This window comes from Sus scrofa, chromosome 8 (genome assembly GCF_000003025.6).
Source record: "Sus scrofa isolate TJ Tabasco breed Duroc chromosome 8, Sscrofa11.1, whole genome shotgun sequence".
Lineage (NCBI taxonomy): Eukaryota > Metazoa > Chordata > Mammalia > Artiodactyla > Suidae > Sus > Sus scrofa.
Genome location: NC_010450.4, coordinates 65,515,809 through 65,538,304, shown reverse-complemented (window position 1 = coordinate 65,538,304; position 22,496 = coordinate 65,515,809). Strand labels below are relative to the sequence as shown.

General features: G+C 36.5%; 1 protein-coding gene across 1 annotated transcript in view; it reads left to right on the top strand.

Annotated features, from left to right (window-relative positions):
- LOC100512727 (transmembrane protease serine 11C) overlaps positions 1 to 22,496 on the top strand; it is a 58,672-nt gene that overhangs the window by 13,256 nt on the left and 22,920 nt on the right. The window contains exons 3-4 of the mRNA XM_021101388.1: positions 1,932 to 1,999; positions 4,518 to 4,681. Of these exons, the coding sequence (XP_020957047.1) occupies positions 1,932 to 1,999; positions 4,518 to 4,681 (232 nt within the window). The remainder of the gene's footprint in view (positions 1 to 1,931; positions 2,000 to 4,517; positions 4,682 to 22,496) is intronic.

Below are 22,496 nucleotides of genomic sequence, written 5' to 3'. Positions count from 1 at the left end.
CCTGCTACATATTTTAACTTGAAAATTATAGTTTTAACACCCCATAGTCTTTTTTTTTTTTTTTTTTTTTACATGCCTGACTGTTCTTATGTGTACTTTTTTGCCATTGTTTTTTAGGTTGCTGTTTCCACCAGAAGTTCTGTTTTGATGAGCACCTAATCTGTTGTTTCCTTTCTCTGGCTGCTGGTTTCTTTATTTGGACTATCATTTTTCCTTATTGGTTTATTCGGGCCACTGTCTTGTTATTGGAAACAGTCCCACAAGATGAAAGTCGATATTTTCTTAAATCCTATAGGCTGAAGATTCAGCAGCAGGTCTTTTGCCTCTCCACACCATAACCGGGAAGATGTCTTATAGCTCCCCATTTTCTGCCTGGGCATCGACAAACTTCTGTTGGCCAAGATCTTCCAGGGGCCTGTTATGATTCTGACCTTGCAACAGGACTCACAGACTACACACTGAGTTCTTTCCTGACCCATGGAAAAGAAAGTTCCTCATCACCTTCCTGTTTCTAGGACTCCCATAAAACCCAATTCCACCTGGCCCTCGGAATGGCAGATTGGAACAGAGAATAGAATAAAAATGCAGTGTAGTTACCATCTTGTCAGGACTCCTCCATTCACCATATTTAGGAATAACATTCAAACTTATTACCATGGACAGACAGACTCTCTATAATCTCATTGTTATCTACCTGGGCAACCTCAACTTATACACTCTCTCCCTTGCTCACTTTACTTGAATCATAATGGCTTTGCATCTATTTTGCAAAGATACCACCCTCATTTCTACCTAGGATTGTAGCACCTCCATCTAGAATATTCTTCTCCCCTTGATTGTCAACCTTACATCCTTCAAGTCTCAATTAAATCTCACCTCTTGAAAAAGACCTTATTTTATCATTCAAATACTATTCCCTGAATTATACCATCATGTTATTTTACATTTCTATATCATTTAACACTACCTCAAGTTATCATATTTATGTACTCATCTCTGGTCTGCTTATTATCTGTCTCCTCCAGTGAATCACCAAGAAAGCATGAATCTACCTAATTTGATCATAGTTTCATTTCATTAGATATGTATTGAATAAATGAACACATTCCAATTGCTTTGGAGTAAGAGTTAAAATATAAACTAAATCTTTACAATTCTAATAAGGAGTCACTATTTTTGAAGGCTGTCTGTCATAGTAAAAGCCATGGACAATGCAACTTCTTATCTTGTGTTCTGTGAGGCTCCTGCTGTGAGAAATCACCCATTAGGTTGAGATTGGGAATAGCTGAGAAAATGATTCTTACATAAAATTTCTCTGAAAGATTTCTGTGTGTCTTGCTTTGAACTCATCAGCAGCATATAACTGAACAAGCAGGGAAAATGGTTTGTAGTCTAGACAAAAAAAGAAGGCTGCATAGTACAAAAAAAAGTTAGAAACATCTCCTCCTTGGGACATTTGTGTTCAGTTTTATGGCGCTGATGTTCAACAAAGGCTGAACATGGAAAACAAACACAATTCTTTGTTCTTTTAAATTCACCTCTACAAAATACTCTTCCCTATCATGCCATTAGAAAGCAAATATTTTTGCCTCACCTTGCCACACAATTTATTGTTTTAAGGACATTCGTGAATTAATTGAACTAGTATAAAGGTAACTTTCAAAAAAATGCATTTAATAGCACATTGCATTTCTTAAGTGAGTCATGAGCTAGGGAAATTTTAACACTATGTATTTGATGATATTAAGGAATTATTTAATTCCTAGAAAGTAGTAGTTGTAAAATGAAACTGGTTTAGTCATTTATTGAAAACTGGTGAAGCTGAATGATTCATTATACAATTCTATTTGCTTTTGTGTCTATCTGAAGTTCTCCACAATTAAAAATTAAAGAAGAAAATGTAAGTTGTTATTCATTTTACTTTTTAACAGATAAATGAAACATTTCATGGATCCAGACTGAGAAGACAGTATATCAGATCTCATGTTGTCCAAGTAAGGTATGTAAAACAGCCTAAAAGGCACAGAGAATAAACTTTTCCTTGGTCTTCATATCTCATATTCAACAGAATATTTTTGCTTAGTGTGTAACTGAAAAGTTAAATTTGGGGCTTCAAAATCACTAGCATTTTCAAATGTGAAAAAATGTCATCAACGTCTGTTGGAAAATTATTAAACCAGAACCAAGAGTTCTGGCTGATGGTGAGTATCAGTTAAAGGTTAAATGGGTCTGTTTTTTATTTGAAGCACAAAGTCGAAAAGCAAATCTGAAATCAGGAGATGATTTCAACATAAGAAAAGAATGGGTAAGATAAGAGAGCTGTGTGCAGAATGTCTGATCCAGGAGTAGCAAACTCGTAGCTAGTGTGCCAAATCCTGCTTAGAATTCTGGATTAAATGTAAAAGTTTGAAAATTTCACATAAAAAGCGAAATTCCCAGAATGTGTGAAAAAAATTAAAAGATCTTCCAGCACGAGACCCACATTCCCTCATGGTAACAATATTCTGAAACTGAAGCTGCACTGTCTGCAGCAACGTTATTCTGAAACCTAAGACTCACACAAGCACACACATGTATTTACAACCACCCAGCTTTACTCTTTTACTTGACTTTCCCGGCCCCTCTAGAAATCCAATTCTACCGTTATTTTCTAGCAGCAATGATGTTTATCCAAACACTCGTGAGGAACAGATAACCGGCAACAGATATTAAAAAGTAATCACAATCACAAATACAAAAGTTATTATGCTTTGGAATATACCTTCTCTTAAAACTAGAACTTGTGCTATTTCATTTTCTTGGGGTTTTTTTAAACAAATTTTATGGGGTTATAGTTGCCTTACAAAGTTGTGTTAGTTTCAGGAGTATAGGAAAGTAAATCAGTCATTCATATACATATATCCATTCCTTTTTAGATTCTTTTCCCATATAGGTTATTGCAAAGTTTTGAGTAGATTACCCTATGCTATACAGTAGGCCCTTGTTACCTATCTATTTTATATGTAATAGTGTGTATATGCCAATCCCAACCCCCTATTTATCCTCCCCCTTGGTCTATTTTCAAATAATATATGCTTTTAACCAGAACCCCCAGAGAACTTTTATATTAACTTATTTAACCTGATAGTAATCCTGTATGTATATAATGTGTATATATTAGTTTCTCATTTTGCAAAGGAGGAAATTGAAGCAAAGGTAGGTTAAGTGACTTACCAAGGTCACACGTTTAACAAGTAATAAAGGTGAAATTTGAACCCAAGCAGTCATATCTAGATTATTTTATCAATTTGTCTAATCTTCAGCTTTCACTACTGCTCCACTCTAATATGTTCTCCACATAGCAATCCAGGTGAATTGGAAGTAGTTCCCATTGTGGCTCAGCGGGTTAAAAACCCAATTAGTATCCATGAGGATGTGGTTTCAATCCCTGGCCTCACTCAGTGGGTTAAGGATCCAGCATTGCTGCAAGCTGCAGCGTAGGTGGCAGATGCAGCTCAGATCTGGCATTGCCGTGGCTGTGGCACAACCTCTAGCCTGGAAACTTCCATATGCCGCAGGTGCCGCCCTAAAAGGGGGGAAAAAGTGAATTGGAAGAAAACAGCATCCCCCTACTTAATATCCTCTGACAGTTTCCCACAAACTCCACACTCCTTATATGGTGTTCATAAAGCCACCCCGTACGGCCCTGCTTCTCTTTGACCTCATCTCATATCCTTGTCCTGATATCCACACAGATTTGCTATTATTCCACCAATAAACATGCCAACATTGTTCCCACCAAATTGCACCAAAGTTGAACAGACAAGGAAGACATTTTTCAAAACTTTTGAAACAGGGTAGAAAAGCCAGAACTAAAACAAAGCACCACAGGGTTTTTAAAGACTGGGCTGAGAGGGAGACCTTAGGCCATTTGTGTTTGCTAATTGGCTTTACCCAAAGAAAAGTCAACTTTTCCTATCTTCATGACGGGAGAACTGACCCAGTCTTATAAATTGTGCCTCCACTAAAGTAAAATAAAATAAAATAAGTAAAAATCATTCTCTCATCCTACCTAATTACATTTCATTTTATTTGCTATTGGCCCTTCCTACAAGATCCACAGTGCATTTATAATACATAGATACATTCATATTCATGAATAATTTTTGCACAGCATTTGAAATTTTCAAAATACCCTCATGTACATTATCTTGTATGGTAGTTACAGTAATTCAGTAAGTAATGTTATCACCCCCACTAGAGATGAGCAAATCATCTCTATAATGTACAGAGTACAGTACTCTTCGCTGTAGCCAAGGGCTGGCAAATGATGACTCTAGAATACACTGCAGTTCCCATGAGTTTACATCACACTCCCTTTACTGTTCATCATGTCCACAAAGTGCCATTTCTATTCCCTTTGGAGCAACTGGAAAGCTGTGAGGAGTTCCACTTAACAAAGTCTAGAATGACTCTACTAAGAACAATAGAGGCTGAGTAATAAAAGCACGATTTCTTTTTCTGTTTCTGTTCTGCAGCCGAGCTAAAGGGAAAGTGATCATACATGCTGTGCTGAAGTTTAAATCCTGTTATATAAATAATACAGCAAAATTTCGGGATAAGATCAAAACCATTTTACAGCAGAAGCTAAAGGGCAAAACTGGGTCTTTATCTATAGAGTCTTCTTCATTTAGATTTTCAGGTAAGCCTTTTTATGTATGGTATAGAAAGATTTTTATCTTTTAATTTGAATGTGGTATTTTGCTGTGCAAATGAAAACAGCACCTCATTAAAATCATTTCATAGACAATATAATTGCTGTTGACAACTGTTAGAGTAATCAAGGTCTATGTTAATCAATTTTTTGATATAATATCATCCTTGTATTCTTTAAATGAAACATTACTTAATGACAGAGTTTTGTTTTGTTTTTTAAAAAGCAGTCCTGTCCCAAATAACATTTCTTTGCAAAACAAGGCAGCCTTATACTCAAATTCTTATGACTTATTCTGTGGGTCATGATTTCTCCCTCAATTCTTTTGAATGTCTCAAGAATCTAGACTCCCAGGTTCCAGAATTGAGTTTGAATCTCTTTAATATCAAAGTTATTTCTTGATAGACCTTTAATGGACTTTGTTTCTCTCACTCTTTTATACAATCTAATTCTTATTCTTAGTCACCTAACAATGCTGTGAAAGGAAGCTTCTAAAAGATAAGGAGGCATGTCCTCCAGTGCCAGGATAATCAATGTTTCTCTGGTCTTAATAAAAGTATAGCCAGTGCCTGGCACGGCTAAGCTAGGCTATCGGTTTTCTGCTACAACAAATTTGACCAAGGGCAGAAAGGTATCCCTCTCCCTCAGGAAGGACTAAAAAGACTAAATGTTTGTGAAAAAAAAATCCAGGCCAAGTGTTCATTTGCTGAAACATCAAAAGGATCAAAAAGCAAAACCTGAACATGCTTCTCCTGGATAAAATGCCATCATGTTGTTGAAATGTGACCCTCCTTGGGTTATATTTATTAGTCGCTTTGTCCTAGAACCTTGCTTCTCACACAGCTTCTCCTATGCGTGGTGACCTCAAAAAACACAGAGAAATAAAGCAGTTGTCCCATTTATAGAGAATGTGTCACCAAAGATACATTTTTGGTTTTTTGTTGTTGTTGTCTTTTTGCCTTTTCTAGGGCCGCTTCCCACGGCATATGGAGGTTCCCAGGCTAGGGGTCCAATCGGAGCTGTAGCCGCTGGCCTATACCACAGCCACAGCAACCAGGGATCCGAGCCGTGTCTGCGACCTACACCACAGCTCACGGCAACGCCGGATCCTTAACCCACTGAGCAAGGCCAGGGATCAAACACGCAACCTCATGGTTCCTAGTCAGATTCGTTAACCACTGCACCACACGGGAACTCCCCAAAGATACATTTTTGGAAATTCATCTGCTAAAAACATGAACTCACATAGTAAAGAAACAGCATCATATTCCTGGAATTCCTCCAAATTTTAAGAATATTATGTAGAATTCCAGTAAAACAGACTTTCTGGGGGTCTTTTCTAGGTTTATGATTTTTCTCAGTAGTTTTATTTACTGCACGTTTCTGAAGAGCAGTGACTTAAGGGTAATACACTTAACAGATGGTGCTTTGGTATTGTCTTAGCCTCTACCTGCTGCATAGAAACTCCCTCTTTCTCCTTCAACTCTCATCAGAAACTAGATGTCTCATGAAACTGACTGGGTGTTCACATGTGCAGGATCAAACTTAGAAGCAACTAGGCCAGGCCTTCAAAACCACAATGAATTAAAACAAAGCTTTCATTCAAGACAGCTCTTACTTAAAGGGATTATGAATCTTAATTGATCACCACATAAATGGGTCTCTGGCTTAGGGATTTATTAAAGCTTGTTTAGGTAACAAAGGTTGCTGTCACAGCATCTTATTGAATAGACTGCTGCTAGGTTACTTTAGTTGCTTAGCGCCTGCTCCTAAATATGTCAAGGTTGTGGATTTCATTTTCATAGAAGCTGCTAGCATTAGAGGAAAAAGACCTCACTGGCCAGTGCTGTTAGTTACAATGAATGGCTAAATACAATACCAGTGTTCTTATATTATTATTATACTTACAAAGAGGGGTATAGAATAATGACTAAGGTCACAGTTTCTGCTGTTAGATTTGGATCCCACGTCCTTTTCATATTAGCTATGTGACTTTGGAAAATTTACTTAATGTTTCTGTTCCTCAGTTTAATCATCTCCTCATGGGGATGGTGATAAAAATAAAAAAATAGTGCATATGGTTGTTATATTTCAAAGACGTAATGCACACAACTGTCATAGAATAAGTATTAATTGTTGGTCTTTTATCAGGAGAAAAAAACTAAAAATCTATATGGATTATAGATTTGAAATCAACTTTATATATGAATATAAATATTTATATATAATACAAATAAAGCATACATTTATATGTATTTCATCATGTATAAATGTATGCTTTATTTGTATTATCAGGCCTACCCCTACCTTCTCCTAAACTCATGCTGACTCTAGGTGAGGAAGCGGAACTGGGAGAATGACCTTTCCAAGTACTAACGGTGCAGTAGGGGCAACTCCTTGTCCCCATGCCCAAACCCCCACCCAGAACAAATCACTTCATCTTACAGAACCTCAGCTGAATCAACTTAAAAGAGACGTTATGGTCCATATACTTCATAGTGTTTTCCTTTGGAAGAAAAATAAGCATATATATCTAAAGCTCTTAGAGCATGACTGGCATGGAGCCAGCACTCAATAAATAGTAATCAGGATGGAATTTCTACTATATGTACACTTTGCAAAAGAATATTTTTTCAGCCATCATGGTTATTCTTCTGATAATTGTGTACTTCATTATTCACTGCAGAGCCAACTGAACCTTAGGGAACATATCTATATGCTTTTCATGTTTGGATTCAAGGTAGGACAATAGCTCCTTTTAAAGAGATTCTTTACAAGCCTCAAGGATGAAGTAAATCAATGGCAACCGAACAAGGGATAAAAATTTATTTTTGTAGAAATAAAAATTAATCAACTGAAGTGTCCATTAACACTTCAACACCTAATAATTACATCTACCTCAGGAAAATTATTTTACAGAATTCTTAGTTATAATACTAAATCATTAACAGAAAAATTTTGTCGCCTACTATTGGCTTATTTTATTTATTCATTTATTGAATAAATAGGATAAAACTGACTATGGTCAGAAAGTCTTGATGAAATTCTACCTTACTAGTTATTTTTTTGTCTATGATAATATTAAATTCATTTTTTTCCTATGCACACGCCAAATGTATGAGTACCTAGAAAGGGTGTTTGATTTTTTTTTTTAATTTGTCAAGGATCATCACAACTAATAAAGAAAAATCTTACAGAATTTCCACTTAGAATTTGTATTCTCTATAATTGCCATGCCTATTATTTATCCCACATCAGTAGCAAAATCAGGAATAGTGAAAATGGTTTACTAGTTTCTGATCCAGATAAAATGAATAAAAATATATATGGACGACTGGGTCATTTTATTGTACAGCAGAAATTGACAGAACATTGTAAATCAACTATAATAAAAAATTTTTAATAATAAAAAGTATTTTATTCATTGCACAGTGGATATTCAGAAGATTTTAGAGTTAGAAAAGACTTTAAAGATTTCTGGTCTGATTACCTCTTTACAGATAAAAAAGATTCAGTGAAGTAAAAGCGATTCATCCTAAATCATAAAATAAATAGTGGGCAGGCCCAAAATTTGAATCCATTCTAAGTGTACCATGAATTCTCTACACTATTTTATGAGTCAGTTTAGAACTGAAAGCTGTATTAAAAATCTTCTTAAGCTTCAGATTTAAAGGTCCCAGTGGAAAGAAAAATCTGCCTTCTTTTTCCAAACCTCTAGTCAATCCTTCCAAATCCAAATCTTTTAAACTCTGTTTTCAGTTTTACATCAATGAATAAAGGATGTAAATCCTTATCTAACAAAGAATCAGTAAGAGGAGTTGAAATAAAATATTACAAAATGTAAATTTTAATGAACAATTATGAAGTGCTTTGCAAATGCTTTGCTAGGCACTATGGGGAATTCAAAGAGAAGAATATCAATACTGTCCCGCTCAGCAGAAAGCCTGCATACACTTAAGCTCACGCTGAGTGAGGGTATAAGAGATGAAAGACACTATTGGTATTATTTCACAAATATATTTTAAGCTGGATTGGACCTAATGCTGACTGATGTTAGTTGGTAAATTCCAACAGTAACCAGGAGTTGCTCAATGAGAACAGCTAAAAACTATCTTTGGCAACAGCATGTCCAAAGCCCTATTGGCCTCTGCAAACTTGTCACCACTTTGTCCAACAATCCCAGTAGAGTTCAGAGAAGCTCATTCCTTTCCTTCAGAGCACTTTCTCAGATTTTAATTATATATTCACTAAAGTGTTTATTTGACTGCTGACTGTTTCTCCCATCAGGTCATACTCTCCATGAAAGCAGAGGCCATGTCCATTTTTGCTCACCATTGTATCTTCAGAGTCTAGCACAGGGCCAAGCATATAGCAGTAAAGAATGGTTAAGTGAATTAATTGATTCCATAATATCAAAGCTGCAACTGAAAAGCAGAATAGGAGAAAATATATCAATAGCTTTTCATAACTGATGTTCCAGAAAAAGAATTAGGCCCTAAATAATATGTTCTGAGTGACTATTTTTCAGGTTTTCCAAAAATGATTCGTAATTAGTACTATTCCTGATGCATAAAAGAGAGGTTTCCTAAAAGCAAAAACCACCTCAGACTTTAGAACTTAACTCCCTCCCAGAACCGCTGAGGAGAGCCGATGGCAATTTTGGCACATGTATGCTATTAGTTGACATTGCTTTCCCCAGATTTAGGATATAAAGAGTGCTTTGGTTATTAAGACCCATGAACATGTGTAATTTAATTTTCTGAATTCCATGAAAATAACACTGCTACTAACTTCCTAGGTACTAATAATCAGTATTTATGGAGCGTATTCTTCAATGATAGAATAATGTCTTCTCCATCATTTCTAAACTTAATAGATCAGAGGATTTTCTTTTGTCTTTTTAGGGCCACACCCACAGCATATGGAAGTTCCCAGGCTAGGGGTCAAATTGGACCTGTAGCTGCTGGCCTACCCCACAGCCACAGTAACGTCAGATCCAAGCGGCATCTGCCACCTACACCACAGCTCACAGCAACACTGATCCTTAACCCACTGAGCAAGGCCAGGGATCGAACTGGCATTCTCATGAATATTAGTCAGATTCATTTCCACTGAGCCATGACGGGAACTCCCATCAGAGGAATTTTAAATTAACTAGTTGGCATAAAACCTAGAAAAAAAATTGATGGTGCAGTTTTCCCCTGCCCATGATAGAATAGATTCCTGAAAAATCTCTCATAAGGTGAATTTCTTAACCTAATACAATTGGCTTCAATAGGGAAAGTTTTTACACATTCTCAAACCGCTAAATTTATATTCATTCTTACTTTAAAACTATCACATTTCTTTAAAAGTAGAGATGATAATCTCAACAGTTAAAACTAGTTAACCAGTTTTTCCTTTGTGAATTATTTTACAACATTACTGCTTACATGACCTAGTTATTTTATAGCTTAATAATCAGAATAAAACCTATATATGATACTTAATGTTTATGTAATTCAAACTTTATTGCAAAAAAAAAAAAAAAAAGGAAGTAAAGAACAAGTAAAGTGATGCAGGTACTATTTCATCAACCAAGCTGACCTAATGGCATGATGCACTTTGGTATCACTGCCATAAACTATGAAGCCAAGAGCTAAGAAGAAAATGTAATGCAACTACACAGCTGGTGGTTCTCTTCTGGAAGCTCTGAAAGGAATAATCCAAGCCATTCTTTATTAAAAACAAAGAAATGCCTCATAACCTGAAGTGAGGGTTTTTGATGAAATGCCCTGTAAAGTTGAATGCTCATAACTTTAATGGGCATGTTTAAGGATATGACTGTAACTTGTTTTCAAAAATAATTATTAATTCCTATAATGCAATGCCTTATATATACTGCTACACTTAACCATCTACTGATTAAGCATGAAAAATATTTTAAATATTTATGCTAAATCATAATTAGTTAAATTAAAAACTCAAATTATGTGGCAGTAATGGAAATTCACCCACAAGGATGATGTCCTGACCCACTATTAAGTATTTAACAAGAATAAAGCTCTGGCCTAGCACTCATTTGTGAGTGCTATCTGGCCAACACCAAGATATAAATGGTGTTAGTAGAACACATCTTTTTTATGTAGCTCGATCCTGAGACACTGCATGGTTTCATTTGTACCATGTTTTTAGCAATTTTAACCTATCATTCTTTGATAAGTTCTAGAGAACTTTTTTTTAAGTATATAGATTGTTCTTTCTTAACCAAACACCAATCATCAGTTCTACAAACCTGTTTTATCTGTAAAGTCTCTCTACAAAGCATATTTTATCTTTTAAAATAGTCTAAGTGGTATAAAACCTTGACCACTGACAATTCCTTGCAAATCTAAATAGACAAATAAGTGGGCAAATAGGAAGATTTTCTGGATAGTTTATTTTTTTAATCTTTTTAACAAAATATAAAAATTCTCTTTAAAATTATATTTTTACAAAAATCTTTCTCAAACCCACCATCTACTCTTTGACATTACTATGGACATCCATTAATTTATAGTGGGTATTGTGGTGCTCTCAGGGCATCTAGGAAAGTGGAGGATTGTTGATGCCTTCACCAAATAACCCCAGTTATTTGGGGTTTTGAGTTCTCAATTTGTTCTTTATATTTTATTTCTTTCTCATACTTCAATGTCAAGCAAATTTCTTGGTATCACTTTTATATTCTCTACATTCTTTCTCCTACCTTCTTCAAATTCATATTAAATATTTTAATATATTTTACAGTAATTTATATATTAAAATTAGAAAAATCAAATAGCCTTTGAGTGAGATTGTGTTGGACATTATTATTTAGTTACATAGGCTTTAGCCAGTTGATTTTTTGATATACCTTTTGACTCTTCAGACATCCTTGTTTCCTGATTCTTGACTTTATTCCAAATAAAATGTATCCAAGTTTACCAAGCGATAAGGAGCACTATTCCTGTTGGCGTTTTAAAATGTCTTTCAATAAAGCCAGGAATTTACTTAAAATAATATTTCTGGGAGTCCCCATCATGGCTTAGTGGAAACGAATCTAACATCCATGAGGATACAGGTTTGATCCCCGGCCTCGCTCAGTGGGTTAAGGATCTAGCATTGCTGTGATGTAGGTCACAGACGCAGCTCAGATCCCACGTTGCTGTGGCTGTGGCGCAGGCTGGTAGCTACAGCTCCGATTTAACCCCTAGCCTGGGAAACTCCATATGTCACAGGTGCAGCCCTAAAAAAAAAACAAAAACAAACAAACAAACAAACTGTAAAATAATGTTTCCTTAAATATTTTTCAAATGCAAGCATGAAATATATATAAATCAAATATATATTATTGAATAATACAGCTATTAGGCACTGTCTAGATACTTTAAGAGAATTTAAATGTTAATAGTTTGCATTAAAGGATCTACTGTTAATAAGGTCCAGAAGGCATACTACACGAAAATTTGTGAACTAAGAATGGTCTTCTGAATGAATCATCCTTAAATTTTTAATCTCTATCAAAAAATCATTGTAGCTTAAAATAGTTACTTTTAATAGGTATGAATTTTAAATGATTAATACTAAAACACTCCATCTAGTGGGCCAATTCAGTTACCTGCCTGGACCACCTGCTAGCTCCATCTAGGATGAGTGAGATTCTAGACCAAAATAGGCAGGCTATTTATTAGTAGACTAGATCCCTGATGTCATGGAGTTCTAAATTCACCTTGCTAATTTAAATCCAGTATACCTGAGATGGATTACAATGCTGTTTGCATCATATCCTTTCCTTGACACTTTTTGATGCAGTTCCCAATCTGCTCCTCCATTTTAGACAGCTTGGTACAGAAATTTGTATTTTAGCAATTTGTGGTTTTACATCCTCATTCTCTTCTAAAATTAAAGTTCTTCACAGAAATTTAGCCCTTTAAACTGGGGCTAATAGCTATGCTAGCGCTTGCCACCTACCCATAAAATGGATCTCGTGTTGCATGCCATTTAACACCTGCAATCCAGGACCCTGCTGTCCTGACTGATGTCCAGTGTCATCTGAGATTGGGATACATTTGCGTGGTGGTTAATTTCATGTCGTCTTGACTGGGTGCAAGAAGCCCAGATATTTGTTTAAACATCATTTCTGGGTTTCTGCGAGGATGTTTCCAGAAAATGTTAGCATTTGAGTTGGTGAACTGAGTAAAGCTCATTGCCCTCCCCACTGTGGGCGGGCATGATCCAATCCAATCCACTAGACTGGATGGAACAAAAAGACAGAGGAAGCATGAAGCCTTTCTCTCTGCCTGGCTGATTGAGCTGGGACACTAGTTTCCTCCTGCCCTCAGACTGGGGTTTATACCACTGTCCATCCATTTCTTGGGCCTTTGGATTAAAGGGAATGACAGGTCCCCAGACAGCAAATGGCAGATCATGAGATTTCTCAACCTCCACAGTTGCTTGTGAGCCACTCCTCAAGATAAATAAGTAAAGTCTGTTTCTCTAGAGAATTCTGACTACTACAGACTGCCAGAGTGCACTGCCAATCACCATCAAACCCAAATAAGCTCAAACTTGCTATGAGCTTTCAGAAATCCAACTTGTCTCACATACTCCTAAGAGGCCAGTTGTACCAATAGCTAAACCAACTCCTTTCAAGTCTGTCCTAGCTTCCTTTCATTTCCCAGGAATTTTAGCCTTTGAGGCCACAGAATTTCTGCATGCTTAGCTTGAGGTAGGTTATAACATAATCAAAATTTAGATGATGAGTTTTAGGTTAAAGAGTTTGTGCTATGGTAGGTATAAAAGGTCTATTAAAATCTATTAAATCATGAAATATATATGATCAAAGTTTTGCTTTCTAGAATTTTATCTAATATTGTGTAAAATGAACCAGTGGGGAAATTCTTTAAGCAAGACAATCAGTTAGGAAGGAATTACAATGGTCTAAGTGCGAAGAATTTAAAACCTGAACTATCATAGTGAAAACAATATTAGAAATAGTGGACATATGTTGAAGAGATTATATTTATAGAATTGACAGAACTTGGCAATTGGATGTGAGAGACAACAGTGAAAGGAATTGAACATAACATCCAAGTTTTAAGACAACTTCATGGAGAACAGACAAAAAGGGGAAAAATATTTATGAATATTCAATAAAGTATATATGACTTTATCTTTTAAGAAGATTGAGGGTGTACTTTTCCCTATTTCTCCCACTAAATATAGTTAAACCCCCTAGCTATAATATATATAGCAAAGATAAGGAGAGCCCAGACTGGCTAGTGACCTCAAGATCTAACCATGGTGGTGAGTCTCATAGGTTTGCTTTATATATTCCGAAATTGGAGCTAAAGAAGGCAGCAGCCCCCAAACTCTCAAGGGTGCAGGGAAAAAAAGTCCCACAAAACTCTACTTCCCCTAGCCACAAGACTTGGAAAGGATCAGAATAGCAATATAGAACACTTTTAGATAATAACTGCTCTACTCCAGCCAGAACACCCTAGAAGAATCTATGACCTCACCCCAACACATGCCAGAAAAGGCCAAGTGGGAACCCTATACTCCTGCTCTCACTAAGCTCTAATAAAACATGTACAAGACTTGTGTACCGAAAACTACCCAACATTGTTGGAAGAATCAAAGATCTAAATAAATGGAGGGAAAAATTATCTTTATGGACTGGAAGACTCACTAGAGTATAACTGTCAGTTGTCCCCAAATTGATATACATACAGCATTATATTTTTTTAGAAAAAAAGTATAGGAGGAAATCTTTAGCATCTAGGTGTAAGTATAATTATTAGATGTGATACCAAAAGCATCATCTATAAGAGGAAAAACTGATAAATTGGACTTAATCAAAATAAAAGTTTGCTCTGTGAAATACCCTGTTAAGAGGATGAAAAGAAAAACTACACTCTGGAAAAAATTATTTGCATATCACTCATCAAAGGACAAATATCTAGAATAAAAAAGAGCTCTCAAAACTCAGTGAGAAAACAAACAATTCATTTAGAAAATGGGGAAAAGATGTGAAGAGATATTTTACCAAAAAGAATATACAGATGGCAAATAATCATATGAATAGATATTCATATTCAATATCATTAGCAATTAGAGAAATACAACTTAAAACTGCAGTGAGATACTGCTACACTCTTGTGAGAACAGATAAAAATTTTTAAATGGGAGTTCCCGTCATGGTGCAGTGGTTAACGAATCCGACTAGGAACCATGAGGTTGTGGGTTGATCCCTGGCCTTGCTCAGTGGGTTAAGGATCCGGCGTTGCCGTGAGCTGTGGTGTAGGTTGCAGATGCAGCTCAGATCCTGCGTTGCTGTGGCTCTGGCGTAGGCCAGCGGCTGCAACTCCAATTAGACCCCTAGCCTGGGAACCTCCATGTGCTGCAGGAGTGGCCCAAGAAATGGCAAAAAAAAAAAAAAATTTTAATGATGACAAAACCAAATTCTGGCAAGAATGGAGAGAAATTGAATCACTCATAAAATGCCTGTTGGAATGTAAAATGGTGCAACCACTCTGGAAAACTCTTCAGTAGTTTCTCAAAAATTTAAACATGCAACTACCCTACAGTCCAGTGATTGTACTCCTTAGCATTATCCCAGACAAATGGTGGGCTTGTGTTTAAACAAAAAATAAGTGCATAAAAGTTTATAGCAGCTTTCTTCCTAAAAGCCAAAAACAAAACAACCAAGGTATCCATCAACCTGTAATGGTTAAACAAGCTCGGGCACATCCTAAAACGAATACTATTCAACAATAAAAAGAAATTGGATGAATCCCTAGAGAACTACACTTAAGTTAAAGAAGCCAACCTCAAAAGTTACATACTGTATGATTCTATTTATAGGTATATATGACATTCTTGAAGTGACAAAATTATTGAAAGGGAAACAAAAGAGCAGTTGCCAGGGATTAAGAAGGGAATGGAGTGGGAGGAAGCAGATGTGGTTGTAAAAGGGCAACATGACTCATTCTTGAGATGGCAGTGCTCTGTACTTCAGCACCACCAATGTCAGTGTCAGTGATTATGATAGTGTAGTATAGTTTGGAGGATGATACCTTTACAAAATCTTTGCAAGTTATTATCTTTGGGGGAAAACTGGGTAAAGGGTAAAGAGTACATATATAGTATTTATTACATCTGCATCTGGATCTACTTTATAACAGAATGTTGATTTCTTAACTGCATTATAGAAAACATACATACACTTCTCTTTGGGTTAGATCTTTGATGTCCTGATGAGTTTGGCTTCTTTCACATTCCTAAATCTCTGAGTTACTGTCATAACAAATACTATTTAAATGAGTCATAGTCTTTTAATGTCTTTGAGAAATTTGGATTTTTTTTTTTTTTTTTTTTTTTTTTTTTTTGCCACGTCTGCAGCATGTGGAGGATCCTGGGCCAGGGAACAAACCCACATCACAGTAGCAGCAACCCAAGCCACCACAGTGACAACACCAGATCATTAACCTGCTGCACCATGAGAGAACTCCTTGGATAGCTTTTTAAGACCCTGAAAAACTAGCATTTTGGAGTTACTTCTACTAAGATATAATAATGATATTTTATATTCCTTCCAGCTGCCTGAAATTTTTTAACATTTATCAACTCTTTATTGTGAAGGTACTAAAGCTATTGGGCAAAACCATTTTGATTTTTCTTTAATATTACTGATGAGTTACACATGACTCTTTATTTCCTGTATTAAATAGCTGAAAATATCATATATTTAATGCCAATTTTAATATTTTCTCCCCTTAAAGTGACTTCTATTTCTGATAAAATATGCATTGAAGAACTTTTATTTCATTTTCATTTTTATTTATTTATTTATTTATTTATTTACTTTTGTCATTTTTGTCTGTTTAGGGCACCCATGGCATATGGAGGTTCCCAGGCTAGGGGTCGAATTGGAGCTACAGCTGCTGGCCTACACCAGAGCCACAGCAATGCCAGATCTGAGCCGCATCTGCGATCTACACCACAGCTCATGGCAATGCCAGATTCTTAACCTGCTGCGTAAGGCCAGGGATCAAACCCACAACCTCATCGTTCGTAGTTGGATTCATTTATGCTGCGCCATGACGGAAACTCCTGAAGAGCTTTTATTAAAGCTCATAATGTGAGATAAAATCAGTAAGGGACAAGCTAAGGCATTAAAAATATCAATAGCTCTTTTTTTAAAAAGAAATATCTTTCCCCAGTATTTAAACTCAGACCACAAAAAAACATGAACTTAAAGATTTCAGAAATTTCTCCCAGGACTTTCCAGTAGCTCAGTGGGTTAAGAATCCAGTGTTGTCACTGCTGTTGCACGGGTTCTATCCTATCCCTGGCCTAGGAACTTGTGCATGCCACAGGCACAGCCAAAAAGAAAAAGAAAAAAAGTCTTCCAAACCAGTTTTTCCATCCTTTATACACTCTACATTTTTTGTCTCCTATGTAGAATTTCCAAGCAAACACACAGGAGTCCTATGGGTTATGAGTAAGAAAAAAAAAAGCTGTGGTTTGTCTTTAATGACAGCTTATTTGTTCAACTTCAAAAACCATGTAATTGTCATGGATTTACTCATAAGTAATGCGTAATGTAAGTCTATAAATTCTGTCATAGTTGTAATTGGGTCTATTAGCCACTGCTTGAATATTTCTATTTTTCTGTGTTTTTTTTTCAAATATTTATATTTCCCAGGAGAATTGTTTTACTATAAGAAATATATATTTAAAACAAGCAACTCAAAATAAGTTCCAGAGAAGAAATTTAATTTGTTCAGAATGAACAAGTGAATATTACCAGTTGATGGTTATTTGGCATCAAAAACTATATGCAAATTGGAGTTCCCATCATGGCACAGTGGAAACAAATCCAACTAGGAACCATGAGATTTCGGGTTCGATCACTGGCCTTGCTCAGAGGGTTAAGGATCTGGCATTGCTGTGAGCTATGGTTTAGGCCAGCAGCTATAGCTCTGATTCATCCCCTAGCCTGGGAACCTCCATATGCCATGGGTGTAGCCCTAGAAAGCAAAAAATAAAAATAAAAATAAAAAATAAAAAATACAATCTATCTGCAAATTGGCAAGGATGAAGCTAAGGAATTATTTGAGAGGAGGTCTCCCACTTCTTGGAGACGCTGTCTCTTAAGAAGAGTCTTAAAGAAGGCAATGTGCATGAACTGAAAGAAATCCACAAGGTAATTCTCTGCTGGATGCAACATCAGAGCTTTACCATCAAAATACAGGGTTCAAAAGGTGTCCAGGTACCCAGGAAGGCCAAAGTGGAAACTTTCCAAACCAAAAGTACTAATCCTAAATATTAACTTCTTGTCCAACATGTGCCCTCAAAGATGCCCCTTAGAAACACAAGGATGGCATTTCAAAAGCATTAGGACAGATGTTATCATTTACATTATCCACAGCTCACTACAGCAACATAACTCTCCTTGGTACGTGTCGTTTCCTCTCTTCATTGTGGTAATCTTTCATACTGCTTCTAAAGCTTAAAATCAACAATGGATAAGAAACAATTGGAAAAGCGTATATAGTATCCAAATAAAAATAGGTATTTCTGATTTTTCATATTTCCTAAAAGGAGGATAATGCTATGTTTTTTTTTTTTCCTTTTTTAGGGCTGCACCTATGGCATATGAAAGTTCCCGGGCCAGGGGTTGAATGGGAATTGCAGCTACAGGCCTACACCACAGCCACAGCAACACCAGATCTAGCAGCTTGCAGAAACACCAAATCCTTAACCCACAGAGCAAGGACAGGGATCGAACCCTCATCTTCATGGGTACTGTCTACTAGTCGGGTTCTTAACCCTCTGAACTGCAGCAGTAATTCCAGGTAGTTCTACCTTTAAAACTATCACCTGCATATACTAGTCGCTTATTAATTAATTATTTAATTAATTTATAAATAATTATTTCAATACTAATAAAATATTTTAAAATTTTATCTTCAGAGTTAAAATGGCAAACACATTGTAGATCTTTACTGTGAAAAACTAACCTCCATTGCTCTGAGGAATGACAAACGATATGTAATATCTAGTCACAGGGGTAATTTTCAGTCTATTAGAAACATTAAAAAAAAGAACTTATTGAGGTTAAATATGCAATGAAGTAACTAATTGAAACCTGCAGTGCCTGAGTAAAGGATTCAGATTTTGTTCACCCATGATCCAGTTCTGTGCTTTGTTCCTTTGCCTTTTCATGTAGATCAGTCATATTAATGCTCCAGAGTAGCTTTTCTTCTTTTTGGTGAAAATATTATGAATGAACTTACGTGGTGGAAGATCATTTCTGTATCATAAAACAGTTTTATAGTAGTTACCTCGTTCATTAAGTCCATGTATATAATTAGTTCTCAGAAATCTTATCACATGAACATTTTTAAATATCCCATAAAACATATTTCATAAGAGAATTCAGATGATCTCTATATCTTTTTATTACTCATTGAATTTATTACATGTATAGTTGTACAATGTTCATCACAATCCAATTTTAGGATTTCCATCCCACAACCTCAGCGCATTCCCCCACCCCCAAACTGTCTCCTTTGGAAGCCATGAGCTTTTCAAAGTCTGTGAGTCTGTATCTGTTCTGCACAGAAGTTTATTCTGTCCTTTTTTCAGATTCCACATGTCAGTGAAAGCATTTGATGCTGATGTCTCATTGTCTGACTGACTTCACTCAGCATGGTAATTTCTAGGTCCATCCATGTTGCTAAAAATGCCAGTATTTTGTTCCTTTTAATGGCTGAGTAATATTCTGTGTGTATATGTACCACATCTTCTTGATCCACTCCTCTGTCGATGGACATTTATGTTGTTTCCATGTCTTGGCTATTGTATATGGTGCTGCAATGAACATTGGAGTACATGTGCCTTTTTGCGTCATGGTTTTGTCTGGATAGATGCCCAGGAGTGGGATTGCTGCATCAAATGATAGTTCTATGTTTAGTTTTCTGAGGAATCTCCATACTGTTTTCCACAGTGGGTGCACCAATTTACATTCCCACCAATAGTGTACTAGGGTTCCTTTTTCTCCACACCCTCTCCAGCACTTACTGTTTGTAGACTTTTTGATAATGGCCATTCTGGCTGGTGTAAGGTGGTACCTGGTTTTGATTTGCATTTCTCTAATAATGAGTGATGTTAAACATCTTTTCATGTGTTTCTTGGCCATCTGTATGTCTTCTTTGGAGAACTGACTTTTAGATCTTCTGCCCATTTCTAGACAGGCTTGTTTGTTTTTTTGGTATGGAGCTGCAGAAGGTGTTTCTAAATTTTGGAGATTAATCCCTTGTCAGTTGATTCACTTGCAAAGATTTTCTCCCATTCCGTGTGTTATCTTTTCGTTTTGTTTAGGGTTTCCTTTGCTGTGTAGAAACTTTGAAGTTTGAGTAGGTCCCATGTGTTTATTTTTGTTTTTATTGTCAATACTCTAAGAGGTGGGTCTGGGAAGATGTTGCTGTCATTTATGTCAGAGAGTGTTTGGCCTGAGTTTCCCTCTAAGAGTTTGATAGTGTTTGGTCTTCTGTCTAGGTCTTTAATCCATTTTGAGTTTATTTTTGTGTATGGTGTTAGGGAGTGTTCTAATTTCATTCTTTTCCATGTTGCTGTCCAGTTTTCCCAGAACCACCTTTTGAACAGGCTGTCTTTTCTCCATTGTAGAGAGAAAATAAAGGCTATATATGACAAACCCACAACTAACATCATTCTCAATGGTGAAAACTTGAAAGAATTCTTTCTCGCCTCCTTTGTCATCGATTAGTTGGCTGTAGGTGCGTGGGTTGAATTCTGGTTCCACTGATCTATATTTCTGTCTTTGTGTCAGTATCATACAGTTTTGATGATTGTTGCTTTGCAGTAGAGTCTGAAGTCAGGGAGCCTGATTCCTCAGGCTCCATTTTTCTTTTTCAGGATGTCTTTGGCTATCCTGGGTCTTTTGTGCTTCCAAACAATCTTTAAAATATTTTGTTTGCATTCTTTGAAAAATGCCCTTGATAATTTGGTGGGATTGCATTGAATCTGTATATTGCCTTGGGTAGTATAGTCATTTTGATAATATTAATAACTCTTCCAATCCACAAGCATGGTATATCTTTCCATCTATTTGTGTCATCTTTGATTTCTTTCATCAGTGTCTTATAGTTTTCAGAGTACAGGTCTTTTGTCTCTTTAGGTAGGTTTACTCCTAGGTATTTTATTCTTTTGGATGCGATGGTGAACAGGATTGCTTCCCTAATTTCTCTTTCTGATCTTTCATTGTTAGTGTATAGAAATGCCATTGATTTCTGTGTATTAATTTTGTATCCTGTGACTTTGCCAAATTTGTGGATGAGCTCTAGCAGTTTTCTGGTAGAGTCTTGAGGATTCTCTAGGTATAGTATCATGTCATCTACAAATAGTGATAGTTTTACCTCCTCCTTTCCGATATAGATTCCTTTTATTTCTTTTACTTCTCTCATTGCTGTGGCTAGGATTTCCAAAACAATGTTGAATAGTAGTGGCGAGAACAGACATCTTTGCCTTGTTCCTCATCTCAGTGGGAATTCTTTCAGCTTTTCCCCATTGAGAATGATGTTTGCTGTGGGTTTGTCATATATGGCCTTTATTATGGTGAGGTAGGTTCCTGCTGTGCCCACTTTCTGAAGGGTTTTTATCAGAAATGGGTGTTGGATTTTGTCAAAGGCTTTTTCCGCATCTATGGAGAGGATCATATGGTTTTTATTCTTCAGTTTGTTAATGTGGTGTATCACACTGATGGATTTGCGGATATTGAAGAACCTTTCCATCCCTGGGATAAATCCCACTTGATCATGATGTACAATCCTTTCAATGTATTGTTGGATGCGGTTTGCTAGTATTTTGTTGAGGATTTTTGCATTGATGTTCATCAGTGAAATTGGCCTGTAGTTTTCTTTTTTTGTGGTATCTTTGTCTGGTTTTGGTATCAGGGTGAAGGTGGCCTCATAAGATGAGTTTGGGAGTATCCCTTCCTCTGCAATTTTTTGAAATAATTTCAGAAGGAGAGGTGTTAGCTCTTCTCTATTTATTTATTTATTTACTTATTTGTCTTTTTGACCTTTCTTGGGCCGTTCCCATGGCATATGGAGGTTCCCAGGCTAAGGGTCGAGTTGGAGCTGTAGCCACCCAGCCTGTGCCAGAGCCACATCAATGTGGGATCTGAGCCACGTCTGCGACCTAACCACAGCTCACAGCAATGCTGGATCCTTAACTCTCTGAGCAAGGCCAGGGACTAAACCCACACCCTGATGGTTCCTAGTCGGATTCATTAACCACTGAGCCACATGGTTAACGAATGTTAGCTCTTCTCTAAATGTTTGATAGAATTCGCCTGTGAAGCCATCTGGTCCTAGACTTTTGTTTGTTGGAAGTTTTTTTTTTTTTTTTTTTTTTTTTTTGTCTTTTTGTTGTTGTTGTTGTTGTTATTGTTGCTATTTCTTGGGCCGCTCCTGCGGCATATGGAGGTTCTCAGGCTAGGGGTTGAATCGGAGCTGTAGCCACCGGCCTACGCCAGAGCCACAGCAACGCAGGATCCGAGCCGCGTCTGCAACCTACACCACAGCTCACGGCAACGCCGGATCGTTAACCCACTGAGCAAGGGCAGGGATCGAACCCGCAACCTCATGGTTCCTAGTTGGATTCGTTAACCACTGCACCACAACGGGAACTCCTGTTGGAAGTTTTTTAATCACAGTTTCAATTTCAGTTCTTGTGATGGGTCCATTCATCTTTTCTATTTCATCTTCGTTTAGTC